The sequence below is a fragment of the Grammomys surdaster genome, unplaced genomic scaffold, assembly GCF_004785775.1.
Source record: "Grammomys surdaster isolate TR1022 unplaced genomic scaffold, NIH_TR_1.0 126118, whole genome shotgun sequence".
NCBI lineage: Eukaryota > Metazoa > Chordata > Mammalia > Rodentia > Muridae > Grammomys > Grammomys surdaster.
In genome coordinates, this window is record NW_021620926.1 from 1,909,803 (window position 1) to 1,922,824 (window position 13,022).

The 13,022-nt window shown below is 41.9% G+C and overlaps 1 protein-coding gene and 1 pseudogene across 1 annotated transcript in view; one reads left to right on the forward strand and one right to left on the reverse strand.

Annotated features, from left to right (window-relative positions):
• Positions 1-2,007: 2,007 nt before the first annotated feature.
• LOC114611658 lies at positions 2,008-2,394 on the reverse strand (annotated as a pseudogene).
• Positions 2,395-6,817: 4,423 nt separating this feature from the next.
• Map3k7cl (MAP3K7 C-terminal like) overlaps positions 6,818-13,022 on the forward strand; it is a 39,389-nt gene continuing 33,184 nt past the window's right edge. The window contains exons 1-2 of the mRNA XM_028756397.1: positions 6,818-7,245; positions 9,780-9,888. Coding sequence (XP_028612230.1) covers positions 9,819-9,888 — 70 coding nt within the window. The 5' untranslated portion in view covers positions 6,818-7,245; positions 9,780-9,818. The remainder of the gene's footprint in view (positions 7,246-9,779; positions 9,889-13,022) is intronic.

A 13,022-nucleotide genomic window follows, 5' to 3' on the forward strand; every position in this document is an offset into this window, starting at 1 on the left:
GTGTGTGCGTGTGTCCTTTATTCTTTGATTTTAAAAAGTAGCTTTACTGGGAGAGGTTGTACCAGCACCAGACCAATACAGATGCAGATATTCACAGCCAACTGTCAGACTGAGCTCGGGGACCCCAATGGAAGGGCTAGGGGGAGGACTGAAGGAGCTGAAGGGGATTGCAACCCCACAGGAAAAACAATGTCCAATAATTGGACCCCCTAGAGCTCCCAGGGACTAATCCACCAGCCAAAGAGTACAAGTGGAGGGATCTATGGCTCCAGCTGCACATGTAGCAGAGGATGGCCTTATCTGGCATCAATGGGAAGAGAGGCCCTTGGTCCTCTGGAGGTTTGATGCCCCAGCAAAGGGGAATGCTAGAGGGGTGAGGTGGAAGTGGGTGAGTGGGTAGAGGAGCACCCTCATAGAGGCAAAGGGTAGGGAAAGAAGGGGGATAGGGTGGGGAAGGTTTGTGGAGGGGTAACCAGGAAGGGGGATATCATTTGAAATATAAATGAATAAAATTATTAATAAAAATAAAATAAACAGTAGCTTTAATTGAATTTGTTTTTTGGCAGTTGCACACATATACATAATGCATTCTGATTTCTCTCAGTTCTCTTCTATTTCCCTTTCCCCCATTACCACCCTCCTCACTTTAAGTCTCTTTCCTACATGAATGTATTTTTGTCCTGTTAACTATTGAATTTAATCAGGGCCATCTTTTTGACCGTGTGCCCATCACTGGGGACGAAATAGCCATTCCTCCTCCAGAATTCACCGCAGCCAGTAGTTCAGCAAAGAGGATAGGGTTCCCAGTGACCCCTTCCCTGATCAATATATGATTGACTATAAATATGTCAAGTCTTACCCAGGCTCACTAAAGGCAACTCTAGTGGCTATGAGATCATGATATGTCATTCCCAGAAAACAGTATGTAACAGCTCTTCTCCAGTCTTTTGCTTTATATATTCTTTGTCTCCTCTTTTTTATTGTTTGTTTTCATCTTAAAAATATTTTTATTGGGCTGGAGAGATGGCTCAGTGGTTAAGAGCACTGACTGTACTTCCAGAGGTCCTGAGTTCAAATCCCAGCAACCACATGGTGGCTCACAACCATCTGTAATGAGATCTGATGCCCTCTTCTGGTGTGTCTGAAGACAGCTACAGTGTATTCATAAATAATAAATAAATAAATCTTTAAAAAAATATTTTTATTAATTCTTTGAGAATTCCCAGATCCAATACCTCCCCATGTCCCTCTTCCAACTTCATGGCCCCTTCTCCATGCCCCTCCCCTGCCTCTCTCTCTAGCACAGTGTCTCACTGTCTTGAAATTCACTATGTAGACCAGGCTGGCTTCAAACTCACAGAGACTTGCCTGCCTCTGCCTCTCAAGTGCTGAGATTAAAGGTGTGTGCCACCACACTAACCTTCTTTTTCTCTTTAAAAGGACCAGTTGAGTCCAGTTTGTGTTTTCCATGTGTTTCTGAGTTTGGGGACATCTACTAGACTATTGTTGGACTGCCAGGAGTCACACCCTTAATAAGAACTGGCTCTCCCTCCCCTAGAAACCACCAGTTGTTCACAGCTCCTCAGTTAGGAGTGCCACGCTGGTCTGTTAGCAGATTTATTCTTGTGTTGGTCTTGGGCAGGCAACCATACCTGCTCTGAGTTCAGGGATTCATTGGTCTCATCATGTTCTGAAGACAGTGTTTTGTTTCTATCTTCCCAAACCTCTGGCTCTTACAATCTTTCTGTCCCATCTTCAGGTATAGTTCCTAAGCTTGTGTGTCTATGAGCATGAGATGTACCATTTGTTTCAGTTACTCTTACATTTCTTTCTGACCCCTTGTCTTCAGTGTCCCCTGAGCCTTAAAACAGTATAGATGTGCTTCTTGTAAAATTTCCCAATTTTTCCCCCTTAGAATAATGACGATTTCTGGCATTCTTGTATACATTTATATTAACTCCTGTAATTTTTTTGGCAGTTCTGCAACTTTGTTCGACGTTCAGCAGGTTAGTTCTCATCCACATTGACCATCTGTAGACTTTTGAACGTGGCAACAGGCATGTAAGTTACCAATGTGTAGAACTTGTTTGGTGAATCCTCATCCTCATTATGTTTTCTGGACAAAGGTACTAGGATATGGTATGGAATATTCCTTATTCCCTTGGCCCAGACGACATTATTGAACCTGTTGTCAATGTACACATCTGAAGTCCCCACTTCCTTCATGTCAAACTTCCGAATTTCTTTGAATGCTCGAGGAACACGCTTCTTGAAGTCCACTCCACGGATGCGCTTGTAAATGTTGATGGTGTATTCTCGGCTCACCACTTCTTTGATGGCAGAACGGCCCTTCTTTCTTTCACCACCCTTCTTTGAGGGAGCCATTCTACCAGGCCCAAGTTGGAAAAGAAGGGCACGAGGGATTGTGGGAAGGGAAGTCAACTACTTTAGTCTTAATAATGATAAAGTATCCCCCACTTTGTAGCCGGGGAAATCGAAGCATAGATTATTTGATTGAATTAACTGACGCTCTAGGAGAAGAACCAGACTGGGACCTAGACAGCCAGATTCTTAGATTCTTAAGTGGTGTGTGTTGGCTCTGACTTCAGTGAGAAGAACAGGGACTGAGGGACGGCGGTTATGGCTGTGTTCCAGTGCAGTTTTGTATACACAGAGAGCAGCCTGGGTTGGACTCATAGGTCACAGTTTTCCACCTCCCATTTTTCTTTCCCCATGTCAGAACATCGAGTGGACATCACCATCTTCTTTAGAAACGTTCACAAAGGAGAAACCACTGGGAAGGAAAGTTCAGTGGTTCTCACCCTCGTTCTAATCTTGAGCTTCAGGAAAACAACCATCTAAAGTTGGTCATTCTGCTATCTGAAACCTCAAGTGAACTTGGATTCGTAAAAGCAATCCGTAGTCTCCTTCATAGTGAAAGGTGGTGGCAAGATATGATCTTAAAGAAAAAAGAAGAAAACCTATTCAATCTGGAGGAGGGTGTTTAGTGTTTAGTCATGCTTGTCCAGATGTTCTAGTTTGGTTCCCAGCACCTACAAGACACCTGACAACTACCTGTAATTCCAACTCCATTAGACCCAATGACTCTTCTGACCTACAAAGGCTCCTTTCCATATGTGGTGTTCGTATAAACACACACACACACACACACACACACACACACACACACATAAAATAAATTTTCAAGAATTCATAAGCTCTTGCACATCATCTAAAAGGAAAATCTAGTGGAGCAGTGTCTTGCGTTTGCTCTTGGTCCTTGAAGCTTGTGTGACATTTTTGTTGTGTTATTGTGACAAACCAAAAAGAAACAGGAAGAGGCTCTGGGGACTTGAGACTTGACTGTGGTCAGCGTTAGGAGGAGAGGCTGGCCTGAAGATGACCTAACCAGCTAGTGACCATGTTTCCTAAGCAACCAAGCAAATTAGAGGAAACACTGCTCTGGAAAATATAAAGTCTTCACAGAATGTATGGATTGTATTGAGAAATTTATATCACCAAATTATGATGACAGTCTATGCTATGAGTATATCCTAAATCCTAATTGGAAGCAAACTCGTATGTGAATGGATTATGGCCCCCTTAGTTCTGGCTGGTCTGGAACCTTCTTTTGTAGACAAGAGTGGCCCTGAGCTCACATAGATAGATCTTCCTGCCTTTGCTTCATAAGGGCTGGGATTAAAGGCATGTACATAATGCCCAGTGGAAAGTCCCTTTTTTATTAAAAAATAATTCCCTCCCCCCATAACAATGCTCTAATTTCCATATGTAGTGTTTCCAAAGGCCCATGTATTCTAGGTTTGATCTCCAACTGGGCACTTGGGAGATTATTGAATTTTCTCCTTTAGCTTCATTCTATGAGGGAGAACAGTCTTCTCCACCAAGTGTTTCTGCCATTGAATACTGTTCTGCCATAGGCACCAACCAATGGGCCCAAGTGCCACAGGCACCAACCAATGGGCCCAAGTGACCATGGACAGAAGCTCCTGAGATCATGACACAGAATAAGCCCTTCCCCCTTTCACTTGATTTATCTCAAATGTCTTGTTATGGCAATGAAAATCTGACTAACACAGTGAAAATATCGCTGAAATGAGTAAAACCAAAAAAGTGGGTATTGGTACCACTCATAAACATATAGTTGATGTGTTAATATTTTCGTGTGCACATATATCCCTTCTGGATTGAATTTCTATATATTTATTTTTGCATTCCTAAAGTGCTATCTGCATTATTTTGGGTTTCAATAGTGGGACTTGATTTCATTTGTGTTTCCTATTTGTTGCTTGAATATGTTTTGGGTAACAAATTCAGATGTGCACCATCATTCTTCAGGTGATAGAAAAGTTAGTAGATATTATGGTTGGAAAAGTTCCAATTTATGTTATCTGGTTTGGATAGAGCATACTTAGACTAGTCTAAGTAAAAAAAATATTTTATTTATTCTTTACTCACTATTGTCAAATTATCTTTTGTTGAAATCGTTTTCTTTGTAGCATCTGTCAGTCCTCTCTCTCTCTCTCTCTTGAAGTCATCTTTGATGTTAGAAGATGCACCCATGAATGTTATAGTCCATGCACTGGGAAGCCTCCAGGGTTACTTTCATGACTCTCTCATGTACATGATCACAGAAAGATATAATTCCCATGTATTTAAATATGAACGGTCACTTTAAGAAAGGTCTGTTTTGGCTGGCAAGCACAGAGCCTTACCAACCTAAGACAGAAGTTCATTGCTTATGATAATGCATATTCCACAACAGGTAAGGAAGGCTTTCTTGTCAGAAGGACCTAAGACAGGCTCAGTCTGGTTTATGGAATAAAAAGGAGGGAGATATGGAGAGCCTTTGGGGCTGCCTGGCAGGAATCTGACATTGGCCAAGGACAAGGAAATGGACTGCAGGCAGGAATCTGACATTGGACTGGAACAAAGAAGTAATTTCAGGCAGAAATCTAAATCCTAGGCTAGAACAAAGAAGAAATTTCAGGCAGAAATCTAAAAAGCTGGAACAAAGAAGTAGGCTCCAGGCATGAAAATGACTTTGGATTAGGACAGGGAAGTATGATCAGATATTTTGATCATCCTGATAAGCCCTTAAAAATAGTGATCTCAGGGGTGATCACAAGACACTGTTTTTTGTTGTTCATGTTCTTTGATTATCTGGGTTTATTGTCTTCCTTGTTCTTTGACTATTTGCATCTATTGTATTGCTAGTTCCTCAACCTAGAACTGACCTTAATACTTGCATGTAATTTAAACACTATAACGGCAAAAAAAGAAGAGGAGGGATGGGATAGGGGATTAATGGGTGGGGGGAATGGGGAAGGGGGATGGCATCTGAAATGTAAATGAAATATTGAATAAAAAATAAAATAAAAAAAGAAAGGTCTGTTTTCCATCCCTAACTATCAGTGTCTCTGGACTCCAGATGCTAGCAGCTACTGATAACTGTAGCAACATCGGTGTCACCATCAGCTCTTTTAGACACAGACCTAGGGGCCTGATGTGGCAGTCACTAAAGATATGGCATTGCATTCATTTTCATTGTTTTGTCAAAGGACCTAAGAAAGTCAACTTGTCAGTCTGAAAGATTAGCTTGGTCTCATGGTTTCAAAGGCCCATAGTTACTTGGTCCCATTGCCTTTGGGCCTGTGGAGAGGCAATTTATCATAGAGCATGTGAAACTGCTCTATGAGCATAAGAAAACTGCCCCCATTAATACATCCAGAAGCAAAGAGAAAGAAGAGGGGGTGGAACACCAGTATCTTTAAGGGCACACTTCCAGTCACCTAAATTCTACGGTGAGACTACACCCTCAAAAGTTTCCATCATTTCAAAATTATGCTGTGGACTTCCATGCATCCTTTGATGGCATTTAAAATGCAAGACGTAATTATTTACTGGCATTCAGCACATAAAAGATGGACAACTTTGATTTCTTTGAGGCTGAATGTATCACATATAATTGTCACCTGAACCTGGATGCTAAGACCATGGAACAACCTGCAACGGATGGATCACACGATAAGAATGTGTTTCATTTAGTAAGAAATGATCAAATTGTATTTGAAAGTTCCTGTATCATTTTATAGTCCCGCTAGAAGTGAGGGAGAGCTAGCTTCTTCTCCATATGTACTTCATCACCTGCTTTGGGATGTGGGCCACGGGAGCGGGTGCCTAGCAACACCCCATTATTTCAGTCTGAGGCTCTCTAATGACATGAAAGTCGATCATCTTTCCATAGGTTTACTTGTTATCTGTTTATCTTTGCTGAAAAAGTGTCTGTTCAGAACTCTCCACCCCCCCACTACCCCTCCCTGACTGGATTGTTTCCCCTCTGTCCAGTTGTAAGTTTTCTTCGAATATTTTGGATTCCCCTGTGCGTTTTGCAAATATTTTCTTTCAGTTTGTGGCTTGTCTTTGCATTCTCTTAACGTTATTTATATTTAACTGTTTAACCTTCACATCATGGTTCAGTTATTTTTAAATACCCAAGGCATCCAAATTTACAACTGTAAAGAGAAGTTTGAAGGATCCCGATGTTCCTAGCTGACCCCTGACCCCTTTTGTGAACGTCTGCCTTTGTAGAATGGATCAAGTCATCAAGCTGAAACCCAGCTCAACCTCAAACCTCACCTTCTTAATGGGATCATTACTGCCACTGCTACGATCCAAGAGTCGGCCAGTGGCCTGTCCAAGTTGGCTGGGTCTAGCTGAGCTGACATTTTTGCTGACTAGAGTCATGCTATCTTTGCCAGTTTGCTGGAATAGACACAGACATGGATTGGGTCACCACGAAGACATTCCTGTCTTGTGAAGCAAGTCTGTTTGTATTTTAGGTTTGCCAGGACTAATGAATTAAAACATTTGGACGCTCTACAACTTGCTGTTTATCAATGCTTCTGACAGGAGGAGGGTTTTTCTTTTGCTCTTGCTTTTTCTAGAAACATGACAACATCCTGGCTGTTGGAGTGGCAAGGAAAGGAGAGAGGGGCTATGCGAGGAAGCGGAACAGGGAGGTCCCGTGGGATGGGACGCTAGGGTCCGGGGCAGAGCAGGTAGTGTGCAGCCTGGGCAGCTGTCTCTGCTCCTCAGAGTGTCGGTGGCTGCTATGCAGCAGGTGCAGACTGCTCTCTCGCTGAGTCTTGACTCCACAAACTCAACGACTGGCCAAGGCAGTGGCTGGCCCTGGATTACACAAGCGCAGACTCTCAACTAAGTGAGGTAAGGCAACAGGTGTGAAACTCAGCTAACCGCTCTGAGAACCGGCAACTTAACTAAGGCTCCATTACAGTGGCCGGAGAAGGACCCAGCAGCCGTTTTCCCCAGGAGGTGCGATGGAAAGGCAAGTGTGGATGCTTTGTGGAACTCAAAATCTATCGGATCTGGATATCATTCTCTCAGAGGCAGACAGATATTTTCTGTTTTATTGCCCTTAGCTGTGTTGATCAATTTCTTTCCTCTAGCTTGAAACCAGAGGAGAGGTCTGTTTAGCAAACCCAAGAGGCAGCTTTCTGTCTCTTGTGTTTCATTTGTTGATGCAGGAAAGTGGAAAGGGATGTACCTGAAGAGGAAGCAGGAAAGTGGAAAGGGATGTACCTGAAGAGGAGTGATCTTCCCATCCCTGGAAATCACACTCAGGCAGACTGGGCACTGTAGGATGCCCAGAGGCAAAACTTTCCCTTTCCGCTACACCTCTCAGACCTTCTGTTTGGTTTGTTCAATTTGAGACCGTCTGTGCTATTTCTTCAGAAACAGGTGGTTAAGAGAACACTGATACCGAGCAGAAGAAACTACACAGAAATGTGCCAGGAGGTTGTTTGTTTGTTTGTTTGTTTATTTATTTTTTGTAAAAGCAAGAAGTCCTGTGTTAAGCCATAGCCATTTCAGGATACCATCCTTTTGTAACACAAAGTTATGCGCTGTGGTGTGGAGAATGTCCAGAGCTCAGAGCTATTAACTCTGAGGATTAACTTAGTGGGCTCAACAGAATTCTAAGTGGCTCGTAAACATTTGCTGTGTTTTTAAGCTTTACTGGATGGCTAATATAAGCCTGTTTTCTTTCAGTATGGTACCTAAGACAGTTCACAATGTACGTACATCTGAATGCACTTGTCCAAGTGTATGCCTTGAACTGGCCCACATAAGTAATTGTAAAAACAAACCCCAGTGTTCTGGATACTATTTTTAGACACAGAAAAGCTATGGGAAAGAGTAAAAAAAAAAAGGAACTAACCATGAGAAAATATTCTGCTACTGTGGTTCCCAGGATCCTGTCAAGGATGGCTAAAGATCTTATTTATATTTTGCCATTTTTGGAGACATTTTCCTTAAAATATCATGCAGGGTTTTTTGAGTTTCTGCCTACACGAGATGAAGAGGAGAGAATTAAGGAGAGGCATGATAAAAAAAATAGTTAATATAGGATGTTTGCCACGCATTGTCTCTAAGTTTATTAACTAAATAATAATTTAATAAATAGAGCGAAACACTCATGGGATGCTTTTGGGTGTTTTGTTTTAAGAAAGGGCTTCATGTAGCCCAAGCTGGCTTTGAACTCACAATTTAGTACATATTACCTTGGGTCAGCTGATCCTCTTCCTTCTACAAGTGCTGGTAATTATTTATAGCCCTGTTCCCTACAGCTAAGTTCTGTTCTGGGTTGTACCCTGTTGTTAAGAGGTGAAACCTTAGGCACAAGTGTTTGATAGATCTCTAGGTCATCAGATAGTTGAGAATGTAGTTTTTCATACTACCACTGTAAGGTGGTGTAAAACGGTTTGGGCTTACTTTAAATGATATTCATCTTTTAGTACCTCCCAAATGAAACATCATGTTTAATTTAGGCTTTGTGTGTGTGTGTGTCTGCATGGCTGTGCAGGTGTGCACATGTATCTTGCGGCCACAGGTCAACCTTTGAGGTTACTCCCGGTTTGGTCTTTCTTGTTCTTTGAGGCCTGGTCTTTCACTAATACATGGGATTTGCTGCCAATTAGGCTAGGCTAGTTGTCCCAGAGGCCTCAGAGATCTGCTTGTCTGTGTCTTTCCATTATTGAGGTTACAAGTTCGTACCACGAGCCATCTGTTTTTTACAGGAGACTTGAACTCAGATCCTTCTGCATGCATGGCAAGCATTTTACCAGCTGGGCTCTCTTCCAGGCCCCATAAGCATGGAAAAGTAGTTTACTCTGAAGCCATCTGACAGTCTATTAAGCCTGTATCTTTTTAAAATATTGTCCCCAATTAAGGTGACCCTCAAAACCAAAATTCAACTGATCAATGGAAAGCAATATTGAAACTGTGAAATAGGAATTTTTAAACCACGTTTCATTCATTCTGGATGTCTATTATCGAAGTAATTTTTTTGTAGAAGAGAGAAAAAAATTAAAATGGACCAGGTACGTACTTACAATAAAAAATTAGAAACATTAATATAGGATATTTTCCATGAATTATCTCTAAGTTTATTAACTAAATAATATTTTAATAAACAGAGCCAAACACTCATGGGATGCTTTTGAGTGTTTTGTTTAAGAGAGGGCTTCATGTAGCCCAAGCTGGCTTTGGACTCACAATTTAGTACATATTACCTTGGGTCAGCTGATCCTCTTGCTTCTACAAGTGCTGGTAATTATAGCTGTGTGCCTTACGGTGGGAAAAGGCAACTTACTAAATCTCCCTTCTTATTTCCGAGGGTCTCTGGAATGTTTGAGTACAATGTTAGGTAAACTGACAATGGCTATCTCTTGTCTTTGCAGCTGGAAGACCCAGGAGAAGGCCGGGCCTCAGGCGCCCACATGGTCAGCACAGCCAGGGTACCTGCAGATAAGCCAGTACGCATCGCTTTTAGCCTCAATGATGCTCCAGGTACACTTGGCTTCAGGGGAGTGGGCTGCCTCCTACACTTGCAGAATTTTCACCCTATTTGTGATTCCACAGAGAATGTTGAAAATCGCATGTTTGCATGACCCGAGGAGAAGGCGTGTGATACCCCACCACACACTGTTAGATATTCCAGAAGTGCTTCTAGAAGTTTCTTCCCCCTTACGACCACCACTAGTTTAGTTGTTGTAACTCCCCCCCCTCCTTTTCCCATTCAACCTTTCCTTCAGGATAAGATTCACGGAGCTACAACAACTTCTAAGGATAGCAGACGATGTCATTGTTAAAATGGCCTGAGGAAGTGTTTATTAAGAGTTGGCAGTTGGTTAGATAATATAAAAATATCACTGTCCCCATTCCAGCCACAGGAGTGCGAGGCTGGTGTCTTACTGGTGTTCCCACACTTCCGGCTAAACAAACAGACTTCACCAGGAATGATGAATGGGGCAGGTGAGGAGGGGCCTCTCGAAATAGTAAGGGCTGAGGTGAGCCTGCCATATTTAGAGCCTTTTGTCATAGCTCCCCTCAGTGACCTCTTAACACGAATATGGAATTGCACCACCCTTGATCAAGGGGCCCAAGTGGTGGGAGGTCACCGTGACTATGAAAAGGAAGGCCTGCTATACAAGCACCGGCATTGGGCGCTGCTCTGAGTCTAACGACGCCTGTTAAAATCACCTGCTCACGGGTTACCATTTAAACCTCAGGTCTTTTGAGAACGGAGCCTCATTTTCTCTGTTATTCTCTCACTCTCTCTCCTTGTAGAGTCCGCACAGGAGTAATGTTTTAAAAATTAAGGCTTCAGGGCTGGGTTGATAGCTCAGCCAGTAAAGTGCTCGCCACGCAAACACAAGGACCTGAGCTCAGTTCCCTAGAAGCCTCAGGCTTAGTACACACTTGTAAATCCAGTTTTGGGGAGGTAGAAGCAGAAGGATCCTCGGACTCTCTGTCCCTGCCTACCCAGTGGGTCCCAGGATAAGTAAGAGTCCTTGTCTCAAAGAACAAGGTGTGTGGCACTTGAACAGTGCCACTAAGCTAGTCTTCTGGCCTCTACACGCGTGCACGCATGCATGCGCGTGCACACACACATACACATGCACACACGCGCACACACATGATTAATGCATGAAAAGTGGCAGAATCATTCCAAAAGAATGTAAAGTAAGGAATTTGGCTCTAGAAATTCTGGTATGACACACCCATATGCTACATGCTGCGTGATTATATAGTTATTCGTCTACCCTGAAGTCTCCCAGACAGTGGTCACAGTGCAGAATGTACTGGAGCATGGAGAGGTGAAACCTTGACTCTTCGTTATATGTTTTTTGACACCATGACCCCTTTTAATGTACTGTGTCTCTCAGTCTAGGATTATTCTGTAAGACACTGGTGAGAAGAAATATCTGCACTAGGAAGACCCACACCAACATAGACATAAACACTATCATTCTGATTCTCTTTGCAGTAGGAACTTATCTATGCTCTTTGTGCTAGTTTAAACGACCATATAACGTAGGCATGAACATTCCATACCTACAGGGTGGAATTCTGAGGCCGGAGACCACATTGTTAGGTAAACAATGGAGTTATGATCCAACCCCAGGTCCTTAGAAGTCCAAATTCATTATGTCTTGTTACTTCTCTAAAAAGCACAAGAAAACCCCTTCCAGTTTTTAGGACAGTTCATAGCTCCAAAATTTCAAGGACTGGCGTGGATGTAACAAGCAGACCTCAAGACACACACACACAACTTCATAATCCGAGAAGTAAGAAGATGTCTTCTTATACTCATGTCCCATAGGCACAGAACATGTCCCACTATAATAAACAGGGTTACAAAGAAAATTTCAGTCTATAAAGCTTGGTTTACTTAGTTTACTCAAGTAAAATTATTACATATTTTGTACAAGACAAAGAAATGCAGTATACCAGAAAAGAGTCATAGAGATGTGAGTCTTTGAGCTGGATGAATTAAGTTTTCTTTGAAGTCCAAATGTTTACCAAGATTTTCTTGGCACTGCCTTTGAATTCTCATGACCCTGGCTGAGAATGCTTCAGCATTTTTAATCGATACATTTACATTTATTTTCAGTCTCTTTTGTTTCTCTTTTCAATGTTTTCAAGATGTCCACTTTTGAAATTTGTGTTTCTTAACAGATGTGTTTAAAACAGGCTACACTTGAAGTAATCCTTACCCTCTATTTCCACAAAAGGATGATTAGGAAGGCTTATAAAGAATCTACCATGATTAACTATTTTAGCTTTAAGATCGACGTGTCTCAGTTTGTTCAGGAAGGTCGTCTGCCTATAGAATCTAAGGCAGTGGGTAGTTCTCATTGTTTCTCAATCTATCCCGAGTATATCCCTTAAGAGCATCCATCAAGAACACATGCTTAGAAAAACAAGAGCTGAGGACCTGAACTTGTGAGGGAGATGGGTTGGGGGCACTAGAGGGACCAGAGGGAAGTAATGGGGGATGGATATGCTCTAGATATTCTGTGTAAATGTGTAAATTTATCAAAGAATAAATAAACAAACATGTTAAGAAGAAAGGACATATATATACAAGTCCTATATATAATATATCTATATATATATATACATTTATATGTATCTATCTATCTATCTATCTATCTATCTATCTATCTATCTATCCTGACCTTATAGACTTGCTACTTTTCTGTGAGGACAAAGGAAGCCCTCTTACATATTTATGCATATTAAATGTGCAACATTTCAAGGATCGGTCAGAATGGAAGACTTGGAGAACTTCCTTGCACACAAAGCTGTTGGTTCACCAAGAGATGCTTTGCAGCTATTTGGGACACTCCCTCCAAATTCTTGAATAAGGAGTGTGCGGAACGTTCCACAGGCACACAGAGTAACATTTGCCATCACACAAGCTGTACATGCCTTTTGAATTCCAGGGTATCCATCCTGTGGACCACATATTTAGGAAGAAAAAAAAGAACAAAAGGAAATATCCTACACTTTCATAGCAAGTGGGTAAAGGAACACAACCTTTGGAGGAGTTATTAATTCCACACTGTTAGATATACTGTGGGTGAATATGCAGAGTGAAAAGGAGAGAAAGGAATCTTTTTTTTTTTTTTTTTTTT